Source organism: Phyllobates terribilis, unplaced genomic scaffold (genome assembly GCF_046119375.1).
Source record: "Phyllobates terribilis strain yellow unplaced genomic scaffold, ASM4611937v1 Scaffold_3__8_contigs__length_932513732, whole genome shotgun sequence".
Lineage (NCBI taxonomy): Eukaryota > Metazoa > Chordata > Amphibia > Anura > Dendrobatidae > Phyllobates > Phyllobates terribilis.
In genome coordinates, this window is record NW_027362763.1 from 837,374,370 (window position 1) to 837,398,220 (window position 23,851).

At 41.6% G+C, this 23,851-nt stretch overlaps 1 protein-coding gene across 3 annotated transcripts in view; it reads right to left on the minus strand.

Annotated features, from left to right (window-relative positions):
- The window catches only part of RIN2 (Ras and Rab interactor 2), a 175,333-nt gene that overhangs the window by 35,844 nt on the left and 115,638 nt on the right, over positions 1 to 23,851 (minus strand). For all 3 annotated transcript variants that reach the window (XM_073672468.1, XM_073672467.1, XM_073672466.1), the window contains 3 exons: positions 17,817 to 18,003; positions 13,289 to 13,400; positions 4,877 to 4,949 (listed from right to left, as the gene is read on the minus strand). In XM_073672468.1, coding sequence (XP_073528569.1) covers positions 4,877 to 4,949; positions 13,289 to 13,400; positions 17,817 to 18,003 — 372 coding nt within the window. The remainder of the gene's footprint in view (positions 1 to 4,876; positions 4,950 to 13,288; positions 13,401 to 17,816; positions 18,004 to 23,851) is intronic.

Here is a 23,851-nt window from a genome sequence, read left to right on the forward strand (position 1 = left end):
TGCAAAGGTCATTTTGAGCTGTGAAATTGCACACTGGGATTGGTGGATCCTCTGATGATAAAACTAAATAAGAAATCTATTGCTATGTATTAATATATAGAACATGCACAAAACACTCCTAAAGGGGCTGTCTAATGAGAGGCTACACCTTCAAAAAGAAGCCTCTAGGGCAGGGATGTCAAACTCAAACACACAAAGGGCCAAAATGAAAAACTTGGACAAAGTCCGGGCCAACCAGTATACAGTATAATGGGCCCCACATAGTCCTCCATACAGAATAATGGGCCCCACATAGTCTTCCATACAGAATAATGGGCCCCACTAAGTCCTCCATACAGAATAATGGGCCCCACTAAGTCCTCCATACAGAATAATGACACCACATAGTCCTCCAAACAGAATAATGGGCCCCACATAGTCCTCCATACAGTATAATGGGCCCCACATAGTCCTCCATACAGTATAATGGGCCCCACATAGTCCTCCATACAGAATAATGGGCCCACATAGTCCTCCATACAGTATAATGGCACAACATAGTCCTCCATACAGAATAATGGGTCCACATAGTCCTCTATATAGTATAATGGCACCACATAGTCCTCCATACAGAATAATGACACCACATAGTCCTCCAAACAGAATAATGGGCCCCACATAGTCCTCCATACAGTATAATGGGCCCCACATAGTCCTCCATACAGTATAATGGCACCACATAGTCCTCCATACAGAATAATGGGCCCACATAGTCCTCCATACAGTATAATGGCACAACATAGTCCTCCATACAGAATAATGGGTCCACAAAGTCCTCCATACAGTATAATGGCACCACATAGTCCTCCATACAGAGAAATGGCCACCACATAGTCCGCCATACAGAATAATGGCCACCATGTAGTCCTCCATACAGAATAATGGCCACCACATAGTCCTCCATACAGAATAATGGCACAACATAGTCCTCCATACAGAATAATGGGTCCATAAAGTCCTCCATACAGTATAATGGCACCACATAGTCCTCCATACAGAGAAATGGCCACCACATAGTCCTCCATACAGAATAATGGCCACCATGTAGTCCTCCATACAGAATAATGGCCACCACATAGTCCTCCATACAGAATAATAGCCCCACATAGAGGTGGCTGTTCTGGTGTTGCGTGCCAAATATAACCACCCTGCGGGCCAGATTTGGCCCATGGGCAGAGTTTGACATATATGGTCTAGGAGAATCAGGTGATTGCCCCAAGCTTGTTAACAACGGATGATTTCAATGGAGGAAGCTGCAGCCAGCCACACATTTCCCCTGAAGTGCCTCTAGAGGGGATCTGTGGTATTACATGGTGGCCATTTAGATGCATGACCATCACTGTCCTACAAGAATGGGTCAAGTCCTCCATAACTTGTCTTACAGAGCAGTTCTTCTTGCCACCCTTTTAAATTAGAAATACTACATGTACCATCTTCAAAATGAAAAATAGTTGTCTTCTATACTATTTCCTATAATAAGTAAATGAGAAAAAAAATATTTGTTTGCCATGTACAGTACAGACCAAAAGTTTGGACACACCTTCTCATTTAAAGATTTTTCTGTATTTTTATGACTATGAAAATTGTACATTCACACTGAAGGCATCAAAACTATGAATTAACACATGTGGAATTATGTACTTAACAAAAAAGAGTGAAACAACTGAAAATATGTCTTATATTCTAGGTTCTTCAAAGTAGCCACCTTTTGCTTTGATGACTGCTTTGCACACTCTTGGCATTCTCTTGATGAGCTTCAAGAGGTAGTCACCGGAAATGGTCTTACAACAATCTTGAAGGAGTTCCCAGAGATGCTTAGCACTTGTTGGCCCTTTTGCCTTCACTCTGCGGTCCAGCTCACCCCAAACCATCTCGATTGGGTTCAGGTCTGGTGACTGTGGAGGCCAGGTCATCTGGCGTAGCACCCCATGACTCTCCTTCTTGGTCAAATAGCCCTTACACAGCCTGGAGGTGTGTTTGGGGTCATTGTCCTGTTGAAAAATAAATGATGGTCCAACTAAACGCAAACTGGATGGAATAACATGCTGCTGCAAGATGCTGTGGTAGCCATGCTGGTTCAGTATGCCTTCAATTTTTAATAAATCCCCATCAGTGTCACCAGCAAAGCACCCCCACACCATCACACCTCCTCCTCCATGCTTCACGGTGGGAACCAGGCATGTAGAGTCCATCCGTTCACCTTTTCTGCGTCACACAAAGACACGGTGGTTGGAACCAAAGATCTCAAATTTGGACTCATCAGACCAAAGCACAGATTTCCACTAGTCTAATGTCTATTCCTTGTGTTCTTTAGCCCAAACAAGTCTCTTCTGCTTGTTGCCTGTCCTTAGCAGTGGTTTCCTAGCAGCTATTTTACCATGAAGGCCTGCTGCACAAAGTCTCCTCTTAACAGTTGTTGTAGAGATGTGTCTGCTGCTAAAACTCAGTGTGGCATTGACCTGGTCTCTAATCTGAGCTGCTGTTAACCTGCGATTTCTAAGGCTGGTGACTCGGATAAATTTATCCTCAGAAGCAGAGGTGACTCTTGGTCTTCCTTTCCTGGGGCGGTCCTCATGTGAGCCAGTTTCTTTGTAGCGCTTGATGGTTTTTGCAACTGCACTTGGGGACACTTTCAAAGTTTGCCCAATTTTTCGGACTGACTGACCTTCATTTGTTAAAGTAATGATGGCCACTCGTTTTTCTTTACTTAGAATTTGTATTATGGCAAGAAAAAAGCAGCTAAAAGTCTATTCAGTAGGACTATCAGCTGTGTATCCACCTGACTTCTGCACAACACAACTGATGGTCCCAACTCCATTTATAAGGCAAGAAATCCCACTTATTAAACCTGACAGGGCACACCTGTGAAGTGAAAACCATTTCCGGTGACTACCTCTTGAAGCTCATCAAGAGAATGCCAAGAGTGTGCAAAGCAGTCATCAAAGCAAAAGGTGGCTACTTTGAAGAACCTAGAATATAAGACATATTTTCAGTTGTTTCACAGTTTTTTGTTAAGTATATACAGTTATATGAAAAAGTTTGGGCACCCCTATTCATCTTAAGCTTAATGTTTTATAAAAATTGGTGTTTTTGCAACAGCTATTTCAGTTTGATATATGTAATAACTGTTGGACACAGTAATGTTTCTGTCTTGAAATGAGGTTTATTGTACTAACAGAAAATGTGCAATCTGCATTCAAACAAAATTTGACACCGGCATAAGTATGGGCACCTCACCAGAAAAGTGACATTAATATTTAGTAGATCCTCCTTTTGCAAAAATAACAGCCTCTAGTCGCTTCCTGTAGCTTTTAATGAGTTCCTGGATCCTGGATGAAGGTATTTTTGACCATTCCTCTTTACAAAACAATTCCAGTTCAGTTAAGTTTGATGGTCGCCGAGCATGGACAGCCCTCTTCAAATGATCCCACAGATGTTCAATGATATTCAGGTCTGGGGACTGGGATGGCCATTCCAGAACATTGTAATTGTTCCTCTGTATGAATGCCTGAGTAGATTTGGAGCGGTGTTTTGGATCATTGTCTTGCTGAAAGATCCAGCCCCTGCATAACTTCAACTTTGTCACTGATTCTTGAACATTATTGTCAAGAATCTGCTGATACTGAGAGGAATCCATGCGCCCCTCAACTATAACAAGATTCCCGGTGCCGGCATTGGCCACACAGCCCCAAAGCATGATGGAACCTCCACCAAATTTTACTGTGGGTAGCAAGTGTTTTTCTTGGAATGCTGTGTTTTTTTGCCGCCATGCATAACGCCTTTTTGTATGACCAAACAACTCAATCTTGGTTTCATCAGTCCACAGGACCTTCTTCCAAAAAGAAATTAGCTTCTCCAAATGTGCTTTTGCATACCTCAGCCGACTCTGTTTGTGGCGTGCTTGCAGAAACAGCTTCTTTCGCATCACTCTCCCATACAGCTTCTCCTTGTGCAAAGTGCTTGGATAGTTGACCGATGCACAGTGACACCATCTGCAGCAAGTTGATGCTGCAGCTCTCTGGAGGTGGTCTGAGGATTGTCCTTGACTGATCTCACCATTCTTCTTCTCTGCCTTTCTGATGTTTTTCTTGGCCTGCCACTTCTGGCCTTAACAAGAACTGTCCCTGTGTTCTTCCATTTCCTTACTATGTTCCTCACAGTGGAAACTGACAGGTTAAATCTCTGAGACAGCTTTTTGTATCCTTCCCCTGAACAACTATGTTGAATAATCTTTGTTTTCAGATCATTTGACAGTTGTTTTGAGGAGCCCATGATACCACTCTTCAGATGAGATTCAAACAGGAGAACAACTTGCAGGTGGCCACTGTAAGTAGCTTTTCTCATGATTGCATACACCTGGCTATGAAGTTCAAAGCTCAGTGAGGTTACAAAACAAAAAAAGTGCTTTAGTAAGTCAGTAAAAAGTAGGTAGGAGTATTTAAAACAAGAAAATGATAAGGGTGCCCATATTTATGCACCTGACAAATTTTGTTTGAATGCAGATTGCACATTTTCTGTTAGTACAATAAACCTCATTTCAAGGCAGAAACATTACTGTGTCCAACAGTTATTACATATATCAAACTGAAATAGCTGTTGCAAAAACATCAATTTTTATAAAACATTAAGCTTAAGATTAATAGGGGTGCCCAAACTTTTTCATGTAACTGTAATTCCACATGTGTTAACTCATAGTTTTGATGCCTTCAGTGTGAATGTACAATTTTCATAGTCATGAAAATACAGAAAAATCTTTAAATTAGGTGTGTCCAAACTTTTGGTCTGTACTGTATGTGGGTGTCTTAATATACCATAGGTAGATTCAAATGTATCTTACCTGCTGATGCAGTAAAAAGCGACAAGCCTAAAGACATCCGCAAAGCTGATTCCAGATCCTTCCAAGGAAAAAGCTGGGGAGACAAAAGATAATGGACACCATATAAGACCACAAACAACACGAGGTTAAATCAGATCCTGGTGTTTTTCTGCACAGAGTAAGCAGTAATGTTTTGCAACTATCAAACAAAGCAGTGTTCTTCTAATTGAAAACAACTGTGCCGCGCACATTTCTTTGCCAGCAGAGTAATTCAGCTAAATATAAGGAGCCGGGAATTTATGTCCTTTTTCCTCATTCCTGGAACATTCACTCATCCTTGAAAAATGGGTCAAAACAAATCCGAGTTGCACAATGAAGAAGTTAGAAAACAAAACCAAGGACTCACATGATCCTCAGCTCAGTCTGACTTTGTCCATACTAATGTGGTGCTGGCAGTATTCTGGAGTAGTATTGGGGCCACTTGACACAGGATGTTTACTGGTTTGATCACGGCAGCCAGATGCGCCATACTAGCAAATGGGAGGTTAGGAAATTTGCATTTACACGTCTAAATTTATTCCGCTCTCTTGTGTGGAGACAACTCTATGCTCACATTTCCTCACTTCAATGGCAAAAAAACTTAATCAAAATTATAACAAAAATAGATGCAAAAAGGAAAAATATACAAATATATTCATAAGAATGCTCGTTCCCTGCTCTTTCATCTCAATCGGGTCTGACGGATTTTAGCATACAACATCATCCCCTAATTAGAGATGAACATAAAAGTTCAGGGTTTGAACCGGACAGTTAGTGTCCAGAGCTAAATGCCGAACATGGAGTTTTTGCAGGAAGTGCGCTGCAAAGTTCGGAGTTCTTGGGGAAGTCTGTTGCAAGAAGGGAAACAGAGAGACTTTTTTTTCCAGATCCAAAGTTCGGGTCCCCATTGTTTTCAATGGGGTTCGGGTTCTAGGTCAAGTTCGGGCACATCTTTGATACTCAAACCGAACTTTGGACTAAAGTTCAGGTTGGGTACCAGAACCTGGACATCCATGGGTCCCCTAATCCCTACCCCTAACAAATAGTATTGCTTCTAAAGGCCATACAAAGGGTTTAATTTCAACCATCTATAAATGCCTATTGTCATCCCAACTGGATAGTCACCCTCTTAAAGTTAAAGCTAAATGGGAGGCGGATGCAGGCTCTATATCGGTGGAGCAATGGAGAGAGATTCTAGAACTGTTCCCAAATTGTCTCCCTATAAGGCCCAATGGCTCTCTCAACTATATTTAATCAGAGTGTACAAAACTCCAAGCTTTTTACACAAGGTAGGGTATCACCATGATGCAAAATGCCCTAGATGTGGGATTGATGAGGCACATCCGATGCATATGATGTGAAAATGTAGACAGATAGGCCATTGATAGAAAGGGTGTATGGAGTGAAATTGTTAACAGATCCCCGAATATGCATATTGGGATTATTTGAAGATGAAGTGGATCCCAACTTGCCCCTATTCATAGGTATCTCTTGTATCTTATTTCAAGCACGTAAACTTCTTAACTTCTTGCATTTCACTGGTTAGAAACACAACCTCCAACTATTGGAGAGCTAAAGCGAAAGATAAACAATATAATCTGGTATGAATGGGGAGTCTATCATAAACGTAACTCTATTCGCTAATTTGAAAAGTAATGGAGCAGCACGGTGGCTCAGTGGTTAGCATTGCAGCGCTTGGGTCCTGGGTTCAAATCGCACCAAGGACAACATCTACAAGGAGTTTATATGTTCTCCCTGTGTTTGCGTGGGCTTCCTCTGGGTTCTCCAGGTTTCCTCCCACACTCCAAAGACATACCGATGGAGAATCTAGATTGTGAGCCCCAATGGGGACAGTGCCCATAATGTCTGTAAAGGGCTGTGGAATTAATGGCGCTATATAAGGGAGTAAAATAAATAAATATGGAGTCCTTGGTTGGATACTCAAGGGCGGCCCACAAATCTTCCAATTAGAGACAGAATATTTCTGCTGCTATCCCTTAATTGTTAGTCCTCCTTCTCCCCACTTCGACAAATTTTATACTCCGTTATTCTGGAACTGCTCTGAAAATAAAAATAATCCTCTCTGGAATATTGGAATTTGGGTTTAGGGTGGGTTAGAGATCTGAAGTTGTGATACTTTGTGTATGTGTTATACTATGGAATTATTATGTCATTCATGTTATTTGAAAGATGGAAAATCTGTATTTGGAGTTTTTCAATAAAAATGATTTGATTTTGTAAGCATGCCATCATGCTCGTCTGTTAGTTGAATAGTTTCTACAAATCGTTGTTGATGGCAGCACATCACTATGTGCTAGCAGGGATTGCCTGGTGACTAGTGTTGAGCGAGTATGTTCTGTCCGAGTATGCTCGGGCCGAGCTCCGAGTATTTATAGCTGCTCGGTGATATGGTTGAATCACTCCCGTGTGCATGATTTGCGACTGTTTGACAGCTTTATTACTTGTGAGGAATGTCTATTTCTTACACATTCCTCACATGTAATAAAGCTGTCAAACAGTTGCAAATCATGCACATGGGAGCGATTCAACCATATCACCGAGCAGCTGTAAATACTCGGAGCTCGGCCCGAGCATACTCGGAACAGAACATACTCGCTCAACACTACTGGTGACAATACGCACGCTGTATGGGGACAGAATTAGTAGCCACTGATTGGCTGCAGCAATGACATTGAAAGTGATCTGGAAGAGACAGTCTTCTAGGTCTATTTCTGGAACAATACTGCTGTAGCCATTTGTGGCTGCAGATTGGCTGCAATGCTCACGTTACGTTCCCCAGCTGGAGGGCACGATTCCTGTATATACCCGGGTTTATTTCATTTTAGACCACTATGGGCACATTTTACAAATAAAAGTCAAGTAGCAATCCCTTTTAACAATCGATTTGTCTCTTTATAATTTCTGTCATCCTGTGTGAAAGGGCCTTCATAAAGTTGTGGCCCAAATTTTGGTTTTTACAAAATTTGTTGCTCAAGTTTTTGTAGGCAAATTACATTAAAGAAGCACTCTCATTAACTTTTTTCCCTAAAAATGTGTATGTAATGTGAGTGTGTTAATATAATCGCCTACTCACCGTCTTCTCCGGTATCCAGCGCCGTTCTGCTCCTCTTCTGAGTGATGTCACCACTCTTCAGACTCTTAGTCACACTGCGCTTTGTGCGACTTAGAAGTGACCTTTACATTGTAAGCCTATGAAGTGACAGAACGAGGCTCCATAGCCTCAGACTGTAAAAGAGACTTCTGACTTACCCATAGCGTGAGCTGGATAGTCTGAAAAGCGGTGACGCCACTGAGAAGAGAAGAGGAACGGTGCCGGACACCAAAGAAGTGGTAGGTGAGTATATTAACAAACTGACACTACATTACAGCTACATACACATGTTTAGGGAATAGTGCATCGCAGGGCATCTTTAACTTAAGATTGTTATGAAGAGTGATCAGATGATATGCAAAAAATTGCAGTCATTCCTTGCTATTAAATTAATCACACAAATCTCGTTTACATTGATTTTCAGCCCTGCCAAAAAGTTACCTGCTTATATAATTTCAATGATCTTCTTGTTAGTTCAGGAGAAAGTGTTAACAAATACAAGGCAGAAGATCTCACTCTGCCATGCTGATTGAATTATAAGAGAAGGCTGGTTGCTTTACAAGGGGGGCTGGTGCTAGAAATCATTATCTTCTTTGTTAACCAAGTTAACTCCAAGGAAACACATGCAGTCATCATTGCTTTGCATCAAAAGGGCTTTACAGGAGAGGACATTGCTGCTTGTAAGATTACCCTTAAATCAACAAATTATCAGATCATCAAGAATTTAAAAGAGAGAGGTTCAGTTGCTGTGAAGAAGGCTTCAAAGTGTGAAGAAAATCCAGCAAGTGCAAGAACCGATTACTAATGAGGATTTAGCAACTGTGCAGAGATTGCTCAGGAATGGCAGCAGGCAGGTGTCAGTGCAACTGCATGCAAAGTAAGGCAAAGGCTTTTAGAGATTGCCTTGTGTAAAGAAGGGTGACAAACAAGCCACTTATCTCCACGAAAACATCAAGGACAATCTGAAATTCTGCAGAAGCAAATGGATTTCACTGCAGTAGATTGGAGTAAAGTTATTTTCTATGATAATTGTCTGGAGAAGAACAGGTGAGTGCTACTATGAGTGCTGTGTTAGGCTGTGTGCCCACTATGCGTTTTTCAAGCGTTTTTGATGCAGAATTTCCGCAGCGTAAACGCTTGCAAAACGCTTGGTAATCCGTGCCCCATGATCCCCAATGAAAATCTGCACGTTCTGTGCCCGTGCTGCGGAATTTTCCGCAGCAGATTTTCCTTGCGGAAAAATCTGCAGCATGTCCATTATTTGTGCATTTCTGCATGTGGATTTGAGGTCCCAATGCATTTGAAAAACGCAAGTCAAATCCGCATGTAAAAACGCGTCAAAAACGCATGTAAAATCTGCAAGCGTTTTTGACTGCCAAGAACATGCATAAACGCTGCAGAAATTTTCCGCTTCATTTCTGCATCGTGGGCACATACCCTTAGGCTGTGTGCCCACGTAGCGTTTTTCAAGCGTATATGCTGCGGAATTTCCGCAGCGTAAACGCTTGAAAAACGCATGTATATCCGCACCCCATGGTCCCCAATGGCATTCCGCAATGTCAATGCCCATGCTGCGGATTTTTCCGCAGCGTATATGCTGCGGTCAAAAATCCGCAGCATGTTCATTAATTTTGCGGAAGCGCAGCGGAATCAATGTGCGGATGGTACCCAAGTCTGGATGAGAGGAGACTCTCATCCAGACCTGGGTACCAAAGAACCTGTAAAAAAAAAGAATAAAATAAAGTTTATACTTATCTTCTGATGTTTTCCCTCCGTCGCGCTGTTGTCTGAAGGACCTGCCACGTCATTGAGTCATGTGACCCATCACATGACTCAATGATGTCACCGCAGGTCCTGCACACAACAGCGTGAGCCGCTCAAGACTCCGGACGGGGCAGAGAATGCATCAGAAGGTGAGTATAAAGTTTATTTTTTTATTTTTTACCATTCTGAACAAGTTGTCAAGCACTTTTCCAAGTGATGCTTGGAGAAGTGCTTGATAACCCGCATGCGGAAATGCATGCAAAGACGCCTCACAAACGCTTCTACCTGGCGGGAAAACCGCATGTAATATCCGCATGTGATTTTCCCGCCAGGGAGAAGCGTAAAAAATATGCTTCAGGTCCGCAACGTGGGCACATAGCCTTATACAAGAGTAAAGCATCTGGAGTCCATTTATGTGTTTGGTTGCTTTTCTTTCAGGGGAGTGGGCTCACACATGTCACACATTGCATCTTCATACAGTTATGGAGACAATTTCAAATGCTAGGTATTACAAAGTGCTACCAGATAGTAGTCCAAGGCTTCTCCACCTATTACTTAAGCTGATAAATATTACATATCGTTTCCATAGTCCGTGGGTTGTGCAAAAGTATTGAAGCTGCTTTATGTTGATGGAAAACAAAACCTTATATGATCTCACAAAGTCAGTCTGATAGTTAGAATGCAAACAACAGTAAATCAGTGTGTAGGCGCCATTGTTATTTTACACTATCCATTCATTAGTCAAGCTGGGGCACATAGACCCAAGAATCATAGGTTTACTATGCCAGGTTTAGATATTCGCTAATGACTGTTCAACATTTAGTTGTGTTTGGACAAAACCTAAAAGAGACATCACAGAAAATCTTGTCTGAGGCATGTTCATAGGCGGAAGAACTGTACACAGCATAAAGCGTCTCTGCTAACATCATTTGGTTCAGAGCCAAAAATATGCCAGCCAGTGAAAACTGCACCCAACCTGTAGTAAGTGACACATCGCGGGAATCATAGGTTCAGTCCCTACATTATGCTGCTCTCATATGGGGTAGCAAAAACCTGGCTACAAATTCCCTTTAACCCCATTACGTTCAATGACGGGGATAGCCCGTCAGGGCTGGGTGTCAGTTCCCGAACCAGGACAGGTTATCCCCATCATGCATTTAAACTGTCACTGAGTGTAAACACGCAGTGACCGTTCCGTGCCGACAGCTGTCACAGACAGCTGAGCGGCACGAGAAGGGGTGCAGGGACCCATGCCGGCGGTCCCCGCACCCAGATCGTTGTGATCGGTCAGTCAATCTGACTGACCGATCACAGCATGATCGCGCAGGAAATGCTGAATTATCAGTTTCTCCTGCCCGATCAGAGCAGGAGCTCAGCGCTGCCGGTGGCTGAGCTCCTGCACTAAAAGGCAGGAGCAGTGTCAGTGCCGTCCCTGGCTGTTAACTACCTAAATGCTGCAATTGCTCGCGATCGCAGCATTCAGGAGGCAGGCAGAGGGACGGGAACTCCTTCAGCCTTCAGATCGGTGCCCCCGACCGTTACCGTGGTGACCCGGGGTCGTCATGATGACCCCCGGGTCATCAAGCTACGGAAAGCTTCTGAGACCATCAATCACGTCATTTGGAGATCTAGATGCAAATTGTCTCTTCAGAGAGGAAGAGGACTAGAACTCTAGTGCCACCTACAGGAAGTAGCAATCCTAAGGCTTAGTGCCCACGATGCAGAAATGAAGCAGAAATTTTCCTGAGCATTTCTGCATCTCCTTGGCAGAAAAACGCATGCGTTTTTTACGCGTATTTGCATGTGTATTTGCCATGCGTTTTTCCAATGCATTGTATAGGTAAATACACATGCAGAAACGCACAAGAATTGGTCGAGTAAAATCTGCGCAGAAAAAATACGGACCATGTGCACAGAACTTGTAGAATGTCATAGGAAGTCATGGGATAAGGTATGCAATGCGTTTCTGGAGCGTTTATGCGCTGCAAATACGCACCAAAATACGCACCAAAAACGCATCGTGGGCACACAGCCTAAACGTCAATATTGACCCTTTAACGAGCCTTGTCACATGACTTAGGATATAAGCCAGAACCAAAAAGTCAATTTGCAGACACTGTTTTTCGGGGTACTGCCCCTCGTCAGTGCACAGTGTGCGTTCTGGTTTGGCTGGGTGAGAAGCATCAGACCGGTATCTAAGGGGTAACATTTCCAATGCCAAATGCCATAATTTTCAATGCCTAATCTGCGGTACGGCACAGATCAACCTTTGCCCCTATGTCATCAAGCCTCTCCTCCTGAATCATTCCCCAGCAAAAAATGGAACAGATCATAAGGAAATATTTTCTGCTGGATTTCTACAAATCTGTTTTTTATCTGCAAACTAACACACATTGTGAACAACTCCTTTTTATCATTTCTTGTGTGTATTACCTAGTTTTGCACTTTCAACTGCCTCAGCCATAGTGCAAAAATCTACCATGGCCTTATTTTATGCCTTAGAACTTGCCATGTACAATTCTCCAGCATTTTAAGAGAACCTCTTGGATCATTTTGCCCCACTAAACTGCACCCATTGCTGAATAGGTCATGTAATGTTCATCCCCAACATATTTGTGTAATGCTAAATGTCCAAGTATAACAGTAAAAAACACTTTTAACCTTTAGCCCCTTATTATGTACATCCCTGGCCTCTAGTGATATAGCGCTGTATATTGGCTCAGTCATGCTCCTCTGCCCAGTACTCACAGCCAGCACAGTTTGATTGATGGACTCACGCCACTCTTTGAGGTAATCCCTTGTGCGCTAACAGCCTGCTCCCCATGAGCATTGAAGCTGTGTGTACGGCTTCCAGAACACGTGAAGATCGTAAATAAAGATGGATGTAAGGTGCACATGCCCATAGGGCTAGCTGTCATCACGCAGCCAATGGAAGTCCTCTAAGAGTGGCATAACATCATGGCAATCCAGGTCATCAATAACATTGTGGTGGGAGTAACTACTAGGCGGAGAAGTGTTCCTGAGACAATATCCAACACCACCCACATTACTAAAAGTCAGGGATTTACAGAGAAGGTGACTAAAGATTAAAAGTGTTGTAGTATTTATATATACTCGAGCATATAGCTTTACAGAAATATATTAGGAATGCACATTACATGACTTATACGGCAATGGGGGCAGATTAGTGGGGCAAAATGATGTGACAGGTTCCCTTTAAATGCTGCATTTGTAATACTGAAAGTTTTTCGAAAATCAACCGGTTTTTTATTTCATGATATAGATTAAGTGATATCTTATAACAAGCATTTGGGGTAGATGCTGCTGCAAGTATCTGACCAGCAATATAATACGGCACCAATTTTATATTTCATAGGTTTATATGCTTTTTTTCAGTGTCCTAATTTGTAAAAACTGATGACCCGTAAAAACAAATAAAGAAACGTTCGGATTTAAAAAAAACAACAAAAATCATTAGTAATTGATATTTAGGAGGATAAGGGAAATGTTTCACTTACTGTATGAACTTTCCCTAATCACAAATTCTTGGAACCAAGATCCAAACTCTTCTGGAACCCGAAGTGAAATGACTTTCTTCTGGAGAGCTGAAGACTTACGCACCAAAAAGGTCTGTTAGGGAGCAAATTCAACAAAATAGCGATTTAGGTACGATTACTAATGAACAGATGTCAAACATCTAATATTCTGTATAAGTCTTTAAACTAGTATTGAGAGACCACTACTTCCTTTCTCTGTGATTAATACAGCTCTGGTTCTCCCCATAGTTAAGCGTCCAAGAGGTGGAAAAGATTCAGATAACTATGACATCTTGGAATATGTCGGGTTTAAAGAAGATTTAAAGAGAATCTGTCAGCAGGTTTTTGCTAGGTGTTGCAGACAGCATGAGGAAGGGGTTAAAACACAGATTTCAGTGATGCCTCTCTTATCAAGCTCAGTGGTTTTGTTTGCCTGCAATGCTAATTTTAGCACCAGGAGCTCTTGGATCCAACTCCGCCCCCTCCTTTGATAGGCAGCTCACTGTCTATGGACATTGCATATACAGAGCTTGGTGTGGGCGGGGTTAGTTTTCTCAGCTCTGCTTCATTGCTAAATCTAAATGATCTGATTTTGTGAAAACAACTGCACCCAGTAATCTAAGTGATACATCATTGGATTCAGTTTCTCTTTCCCTACATTATACTGCTCTCAGATGAGGTAGCAAAAACCTGCTGACAGATTCCCTCTAAGGAATGACACATCTGGTGCATGACATAATATTACCAATATGACTGTCAACATACATATTATAAGTTTATACTAAAAATAGCTCACTTTAACATAAGAAATTAATCATCCTAAATTTTGCATCCTCGATATCGGAAATATCACAAACAAATGTCGGGAACACTATGTGGTTCACAACCCCTACTGTGAGGCTAATCATAGAAGCCATGAGCTTTTACCATATGTACTGTACATACTTACCCTTAGGTAACTGAAAAATAAAATATCATTATTTCCTCCATATATAATATTGTAATATTAGTGACTTCAGAGTGGCTTCCGACTGTCACGTAAAGTTGAATGTGGCTCACAAGTTCTAAATATACGGGCATCTCTACTATATCTCATATTCAAAGTTTGGATTCTTCTTTGTACAAGAGTCATCATATTAATATATCAATGCAGAAATACCAGGAAAACACCTACTGATAAAGTTGCTTTTTCCATACAGTCATGTACACTTGTGACTGTTGAGGCTGGAGGAAAGCCAGTCAGCTAACTTGTGTATGCAAGATAAAACATTGTATATACTGCAGTGACTCACCGCTGCCAACATGTCTATTCACTATTGCAATAATTGGCATGGTTTCTCTGTGCCAAGTTATAGCTTAAAACGGATCTCTCTCCAGGTTTTACAGTACAAACTGCATTTACCTCATGAGGCTGATGTATTTACCCTGAAAATCCATGTCAGAATAGTTCTGAAAGTTTAACTCAATCTCTGCTCACCTATATAATAATAATAATCTTTTTATTTATATAGAGCGAACATATTCCGCAACGCTTTACAATTCAGACACTTTTACAGACATTATTGGCACCTAGCCTGATTGACAGATCTACAGTGTCCCTCCTGCTGCTGAGACCTCACACTGCTCAGTACAAGCTGCAGTTGTCAGTCAGGCTGGGCGAGCAGAGACTTGCAGTTATGAGCTATTTAATTCTATAGCTGGAGTCATCCTAATATCAGGATTATATTACCATTCTGATACGGATTTCCACAGTAATTACACCAGCTTCCTCAGGTCTACCAGATCTGTGTAATAATGTGTAGAGCTTGCATTGTGAAATCTGGTGACAGATCGGCTTTAAACCTAAATAAAATCTTCCATCCAAGGATGCTCAGTGTTATGTTGGATAAAGTTACTGTATGTGACATTCAGAGGATCAGGTCCTAAGGTCCTAGTCTTGTAATCATCATAGAGATGAATGGCTTGGATGATTTTTTTTGTCCGGTTTACAGAAAAACAGAGAAATAAAACATTAAAAAAAAAGATTGTTTTATACCTAACCCTTAGGGCGCAGTCAGACAGCTGTATAAATTGGACCGAGGTTGGACTGCAAAGCGCGGACTGGCCGGCAGCTGTCCTGACCAGAGTGTGACAGCTTCATATATTTCTATACAGCTGTCACACTCGGGTTCGGCCAGTCCGAGCACTGCGGTCCGATTTATACGGCCGTCTGACTGCGTCCTTACAGATAAAAGATTTTTCCGTAAGATATATTTTAAGATTTACTTGTGGGAACGGGAACAACTCTGTATATTCTAGATTGTATGAATAATAATGGAGCAAAATTTCTATCAAGAGGGTGGAAATTTCCTTGAGAGAAGAAATGAATGGCAAGAGTCCAGCCCAATCCAGAACGCTCCAAGAGTAACGAGAGCCAAGCTCAATTCTACCCTCGACAGCTCAGCACAATTTCAGCCCACAACATCCAGTAGCCTCAAAGGTTCGACTGAAGTTCACAAACAGAATCACCTATTCTGCAGAGGTCATCAGGACTCTGGGCACATTGGGAAGGTGCAGAGAGCTCCAGGGGGACATTTGCTTTTCTTAAAAATAGTGCAGCCAGCTGATATTGTGTGTGCAGTGCTATAGCTGCAGCTGTCCAGGGCCGGAAATGTCATAAAGTCCATCCAGAGGGAATTCTCACTTTTAATAATGCTCCATTGTATTCCCAAAATTGTTAACATTTGCAAGTAGCAGGTGCTACACAACAGAACTTGGCTATAGGAGGCGACATATATGCTATGCACATGGCGTGTCTGTACAGAAATGGGACATGCGTCAACTGGAACGTACTCCGAAAACTCTCCGGATTCTAGGAGCAGAACACCCCTCTATCCACACTAGATTTTCTGTGCGATTTCAGTTCCATCAGATTCTATATAAAATGGCTATCTTCTCTAATTCTTAAAGAGAACCTTTCACCAAATTTTTCTTGTTGTACTGGACACATGATGTAATAGTGACTGCAAAGAAGAATAAAATATTTTTAGTTTTTCTTTTTAAATTTGCCTGTCCACTATGGAGATATTAGCAATCAAATTATGAGTTAACTAATGAGTTAACTTTTTTAAAAGTACAACTGGGTGTCATCAAATAGTTTTCACTGGGGGCTTGTGCTTCATATCCCTGTAAGATGGTGAGCAATCATAAGCAGGCAGGAACACTTAAAGGAAAGAAGAACACGCTCGCACATAGCTTAAAGCAGGGTTCTCAGTGTGCGAGACAGAATTGTGATTACTGACAGACTCCGTACTCAGGAGAGCTGATGGAAGGGTTTGTAATGTGACACAGCTAAACTCAGCCGTACTGCCCCTCCCCACACAGGAGGTTAGACCATGAGATCAGGGCTGTATCATTAAATCTCACACACTGAGAAACCTGCACTATGCTACGGTGGGGCGTGTTCTTCTTTCCTTTCGAGTGTTGCTGCCTGCTTATGATTGGTCAACATCATACACAGAGAAAAAACACACCCCAGTGAAAACTATCAGATAACACCAGCTTGGACTTATGGAAAATTAACTCATTAAGGGCAAAACACTTTGATTGCTAATATCTCTGCAACGAAGAAGCAAAATAACAAAAAAAAATAATTTTGTTCTGCTCTGCAGCCACTATTACATCCTGTGTCCAGTTCAACACTAAACATTTAGTAAAAGGTCCTCTTTAAGCCCTTAAATGCTTTAGACCAGTCTTGCTCTATTCCTAGCATGTTATCAATACATAAACTAGACTTCTTGTTCCCACTATGAACAAGCTACATTCTGCAGCTCAGACTGGGTTGCCATGCAGCTGCTTGGTATTCCTAGGGGAAGAAGGCCTACACTACACTTACACAGCTTGCTAATACACACTCAAAACCTTCTTCTGCTTTTGCCCCTAGGGGGCCCTATAAGCTCTTTACAGGTCCTTCTGAAGTTAATACTAGTTGTATAAATCCACATGCTGTTTGCACCCCCTAGTGGTGACAGCATGCTTCCAAGAAGTCTATATGTCACTCATACACTTGTCTAGGAAAGCAAGAGAAGTTTGCAATTGATCTCTTTATCAGGCAAATAAAGCTCTTTACAGATATATTATAAGGTTAATCAACTCCCTATTTAATAAAGCAGTACTCTGACGTCCTGAAGTCTATCTAGTCATCAGTCATATGTCACCTTTCTTGGCTGGCAGAGGTGATCAATTTGGTTCTCAGGAGGAAATAGGTCCCATTTTATTTTTTTGCTATGGCCCCTTATGATTTGTAAATAGTTTCCATGCCTTAAATAGACATCATTCTGATATTTCATATACAGTGTTCCAATCATGGGTCTGAATATAGCACAAGATAAGCCATTCCCAGATGAATAAGAAGCCATTTGCAATAATAAATGTGATGATAAATCTCCTCATTGCGTCTCTAATCCAATAAAAGAACAAGAGGTCAATACTATCAGGATGATCAGTAGAATGACCATGAACCTGCACATACCCCCGGAGGCTGATCTTGGAGGACGTCTTGGACCTTGTCATCACTCAGACCAAGCTGAAGCCACACGGGATGAGTATGGAGAAGTTTATCCAAGATGCTGGGCTTGTAGGCCACGCTTTCATACCCTGAGTCGCGAAGAAAAGCTTTCTTTTCGACCAATATGTTCTTCTCCATCTCCTTTTCAATGCTGTGGAAATAAATAGCAACATTCAAGTTTGTCTCTGGGGTTCTTAAAATGACTATTACACCCAGTTTCGTATCACTGACTCCCCATCTAATCTAATCAGGGTGGAGTTTCTATTATACTGTATTTCTGCAGCTCCGGTGGCAGACAGAAAAATGACTTGGCATTGGAGCACATTATGGGGTTTTCTAGACTTGATCCGATGTCAGTTGGTGTTCTAACTTTTTGCCGATGGAGTGCATGCTTTATTCCATCACTTTAGCTGAGTCTTTGACATTAATGTGCACTAATGTGTTGCTGGTTTGTAATGCAGGAGTCGGTGTCTGATTCATCCTGCTGGTGGTTCCGGCAGCACGGTTCATGTCACAGGTTCGTTGTTGTCTGAACAAGTGCACATTCCTAGGCACTGCCAAGATGTGATACGAGTCAGGACCATAAATCGTGGGCGAGTATCCTTAATATAGGGAAAACAATAGGGAGAATTCAGACAAAATGCATATTCAGTCTTGTACCCAAGTTCCCAACCCCTGTGCATAGAGCTTCCTCACAGCTTTGCTTGCAGTAACGTCTCCTGCTGTCTTTCTCCATCTAGTGGACACACAGATCATCTCCCTTGTGGAAATGGGATCATTTTAACTTTGTGTTTTTGCAAGATTTAAACTTTTGCACATTATCCATTTTTACAAGATCACGGTATTTTTGGGCAACTTAACCCATTCATGACACGGCGATTTTCCATTTTTGTGTTTTCGTTTATTGTTCCCCTTCTTCCAGAAGCCATAACTTGTTTTATGTTTTCTTGTTTTAGGGGGGCCAAGTTGCTGTTTTGAATGACATTGTTCACTTTACAGTGAACTGAAAAACAGGAAAACAGTCCAAGTGGGGGTAAAATAGTGAAGAAAAAGCAATTCCACCATTGTTTTTTGGGTGTTTTGACAGCATTTATTATATGGTAAAATGACCTGGCAATATGATTCTTCAGGTCAGTATGGCTATGGTGATACCAAACTTATAAGGTTATTTTTTTTTTATTTAGTGGTAAAAAAAATATGGAAGAACTTTGCAAAAAAAAATGCGGGCTTGTGTCACCATTTTCTAAGACCCATAAATTTCTTTATTTTTAAATAAATGGAGCGGCGTGTGGGATTATTTTGTACACGCAAAGCTGACAATTTTATCAATGCCATTTTGGGGTACATATGTTTTGATCACTTTTTATTGCATTTTTAGTGGAAGTGTGGCAACCAAAACAATTCTGGGGTTTTAATTTTTATTTATTTTTGGCGTATAATTTTATATTTTGATAACTTGGACTTTTATGGACATGACAAATAATACTAAATATGCTGTTTACTATTTTCAACTGACAAAAGGGAGGTGATTTAAATTGTTATTTTTTTTTCAAAACATTTTTATTTTTTAAAACTTTTTTTTATGTATTTATTGTTAAATTCCTTGTAGGGGACTTGAGCCTATGATTATACTACTGTATCTACTGCATTACTGCAGCATATGGTCAAATTGAGGTTGAGCCTCAAAGGAGGATGAACAAAGCAGCAGAGATGGACAGATCGATTTGCAGGACTCCAGTCCATCAGCCACATCAGTAGTCTCTGACCACTAGACAAGAGGCTCACAAATCTCTTATCATCCGAAATCACTGGTGCGACTTTTTATTAGCCGAGCTGGTGCAACATCATCATTGAGGCGCACAGATGAAATCATGCCGGCCGACTAATCAAAAGTCGTTGGGGATCCCGGAAGGTAAGAGATTCCTGAGCCTCCCCTCTAGAGGGCAAGTGATCTGCCCATTTACACATGGTAGCCAGAGTAACCCATCGGCACCCTGCAATTGTGTAGTGGGGAGGCCAATGGGAACCGATGCACTTACGCACCAGCAATCTCCCTCTTTAAATACTTGACTGTAATTGACATGCATTTAAATGGTTACAGAGCACCGATCAAAGGTCCCTCAGACGCTGGCTTTGTAACACAGCTGGCATCTGCCAGATATGGTGCAGGCTCTGTAACTGAGCCTGCTCTATACAAGCCCTATGCCAAGATGTAAATTTATGTTATATGGTTGAAAAGTGATTAATCTGATTTGATAGATTATCTGATAAATAGGCAATCTGCAAATCACTTTCAAACTACCACAACTTAAAAATGATGCTGTTTTTACCCTAAAAAAAAATCACTCTAAAGTAGCAGCTGCTAAAGTTGTGTGCACACGACATCTTTTAGATTTTTCAAGCAAAAGACTCTCCAGGAAACGGTAGAGTCTTTTCGGTTGTCTTTTCGCAATGTCTTTGCTGTCGGCATTTTATTTTTACTTGTACAATATAAAGTTGTGAAGTCTAAGCCGCCTGAAGAAGGGCCAGGTCACTTTTTTATCCGCTTTGCCTCTTTGAAAACGTGAGGCAGTTAAGAGAAACTGCTCCAAAGACAGAACATGTACACAGCAAAATGTTTTTACATTTCAGTATTTATTTAGCTCTTTTTCAGGCGGGTTATGGAATGGACCTGCTTGAAAAAGGAGTAGTTTGCACATATCCCAATGTCTTTTTTTCTGCTCTCCTCTCAAACTCCATACAGGTATAATATAGAGGCAGGCTTTCAGTTTACGGCAGAAACCACTGGCCACTGGCTCGAGCTAGAAATGAAAGAAAAGTAAGGTCCAGCACCTATGGTGCTTGCAGAATGCTGAGTAACCAACCATTCAAAAACAATGGATGACAACTTACAGAACATCAGAACTGGAAGGACAATATTCAGAATGATAAATATGAACTGTATGACTATGTAACAAATATTTAAATCCCTAATAAATATCTAACCTACACTTCAACTTGGTGACACTATGAAAATAAAGCCTGAGGCTGCACTAATGAGATAGTGATGACAGCCTAAGGGCTCGCTCACATGAGCGTATAACACGGCCGAGTGCCATGCGATAAAACATCACATAACACTCGGACCAGTGTTATTCTATGGGGCAGGTCAGATCTGCAATTATTTTCTCATGGCGATTTGGCATAAAAAAACAATTGATTGCATCCGAGAATGGGCTCATACTCACCCATACAAGTCTATGGGTGTAAGTGGAACATCGGATTGCACTCGAATGTCACCCGAGTGCAGTGCGATTCCCGCAGATGTCGGCAATGGAAGCGATGGAGAAATGACTTTCTCCGTCTCCTCCGCAGCTGTGCTGTGATTCTCTGATGTGAGAGGATCGCAGCACAGAGCACTGACACTCTGATCACACTCACAGCAGAGCAGGAGCCGAGTGTCATTAGCATATCGCATCCAATGCTATACACTACTGTGACCCCGGCTTCAGGGTGTCAGCAGCTTTGCCCTCCCCTGATCACTACTGTATAGAGGGTAGTGAGGCGCTGCTGAACATATCCATATGTATTAGCAGTAGTTTTTTAGATAAACAGCTTTTAATAGCTCTAACTGACCTCTAGGCCTTTCTTAAGCAGGCAAGTGTCTGGTGTCTTCCAATCCTATCTCTTTGCATGGGACAGTGGATCATTCAAGAGCCATCAGAAATGTCAATGAAGCCTAGTTTATCAGGGCTGGCCACCAAGACCGGACTAAAGAAATGCCCAGCAGACATTTCTTGGAAATTAATTTTCATGCTGAATGGGAGTTGTTATCTTTCTAAGGTAGGCTGTACTGCCAGCACTCATGGATATGTTCAGAATGTCTCTCTAGTCCCTATACATTGATATGATAGCAGTTTAGGGGGGTCAAAACCGCTTTTAAATGGTCACTGTTAGCGAAAAAAGTTAACAATACAGGCGGACTGTATGAAACCTTGTATTATATCTTGCCAGATAAATATACTTCTTTCTCCACTTACGAGCCACTTCTCTATCCTCTGCATCCTGAATTCCTATTTATTCACTGTGAATAACTGCCATCCGGGAGTAACAGCTCACTAAGGAATCACATTTCAGCTGCCTATTAAACTCAATGAAGAGGAGAGGGGGAGGAACAGAGTTAGGGCTCGCTCACACAAGCGTATACATCGGAGCGTATACAATGTTCTATTGGATAGCACTCGGACCAATGTTATACTACGGGGCAGTGCAGATCTGCTATTTCTTTTCCTCATGCCGATTCAGCATGAATGAATGAAAAAAAAATAGAGTGCTTCGCAAATTGGAGCACGCACACCTTTTCAAGTCTATGCGTTTGTGGAAAACTGCACTCGGATGTCATTAGAGTACAGTCCGATTTATGCGGACACAGACAATGGAGAAGATGGAGAAATTAAGTTCTCCATCTTCTCCATACCTGTGATACGGTTCTCTCATGTGACAGAATCGGATCACAGTAAACTGGCATTCGGCTCAAACTCTGACAGAATTTGAGCAGAGTGTCATTTATATAATCAAACCGATTCTTTCACATAAGAGAATTATCACTCATGTGACCCTGGCCTACGGCGTAGAGAAAAACAGAGAGGCACAGGCACACAGCCCTGTGTTCCTGCATTGTAACAGTGTTTTATATCATCAGAGCTGGATTCTCAGCTACACAGCACAGTACTGATACAGGGAAGGATGCATGTCTGTGCGCTATATATGAGAGACAGAATTAGCAGCTAGTTTCCACCAGTTGCTCTGAAACAACTACAAATTTAGAGATAGAGCATGTAGAGGGGAAAAATAATGAAAAGTGCAGGCTGCAAGTTATATAATTGTCAAAAATTGGGCTAATTTTCATGCAGACACCTTAAATAACAGGGATGCTTTAGGGATGACTTCAATTTACTGTAGTAATAGCTTTTTTGCTACATTGCCATTTTATAAAAATGTGTCCCCTACATATAATCCGTGTGTAAGCAAGATGAAGAAGACGGATAAAATAGCATTTGACTGTATAATCAGTCTGGCCAGGGTTTGTTTCTTCTCTGTTACCATAAAGACACATAGGCCTGCTTAGAAGTTGTAGGAACAAATTGCTAGGAGCACCTGTCTCCTCCTCCATAGAATCTTAAGAGCACCAACTGCCATCTCCTATCTCAGTAATGGGAAAATCTGTATTCACTGAAGATAGATTGTACCCATGAATTCAGAATTTGGAGAATGAATGATCAGTCCGAGAGGAGAAAGAAGCAGATTTCTCTAATAAGATAGGATTACAAAGTTTCTTAATTTCTCATGTACTATTAAAAAATGTAACCATGGTTGCTCTTTAAATTTTAGTATGTTGAAGCTCAGAATCTCTTCTTTTAGATGACGGAAAGCTCTAGGTAGAGTATTTGTGGTGAAGCACCTGTCTAAAGTCAGGGAGCAAGATGGAAACCAAAAGTAAATGGACGAACCTGCTGATATCCTCGGGATCGGCCAACAGCCTAATATTTTGGGGGTTACCCGGCTGTTGCCCGACAGATAACGACTCCTGATTTTCAGGATCTATTTGTTCTATGTCTCTCATAGATAACAAGGGAGCACTCGACCAGGCCGAGCGTTCATGTGCATGGGGGAGAGATAGTGGATCTTTCATCTGACAGCTATCTGATATGTATGGAGGCCAAGAACAAAGGAAACAGTGCATTGGTTTTCTTTTCCCCTCTAACGCCTTTCGGTGACCCCAGGCGTATGACACAATGACTTTTCTTCATGTTATCACCCTCCCACCACAGCCATACCAATAAGTGAGGATATGTGCTCTCTGCAGTCACATTCATAGGAAGAGGTTTCTTTTTTCCTGAATATATCAGAGGTATTGAATGCATTCCCATGTGTGCAAAACATCACAAAATTACTAAAACCAAACTTCCTCATCCCTAATTTGAAGTTTGGATTCAATTCCGTTAGCAGCAGAAAGGATC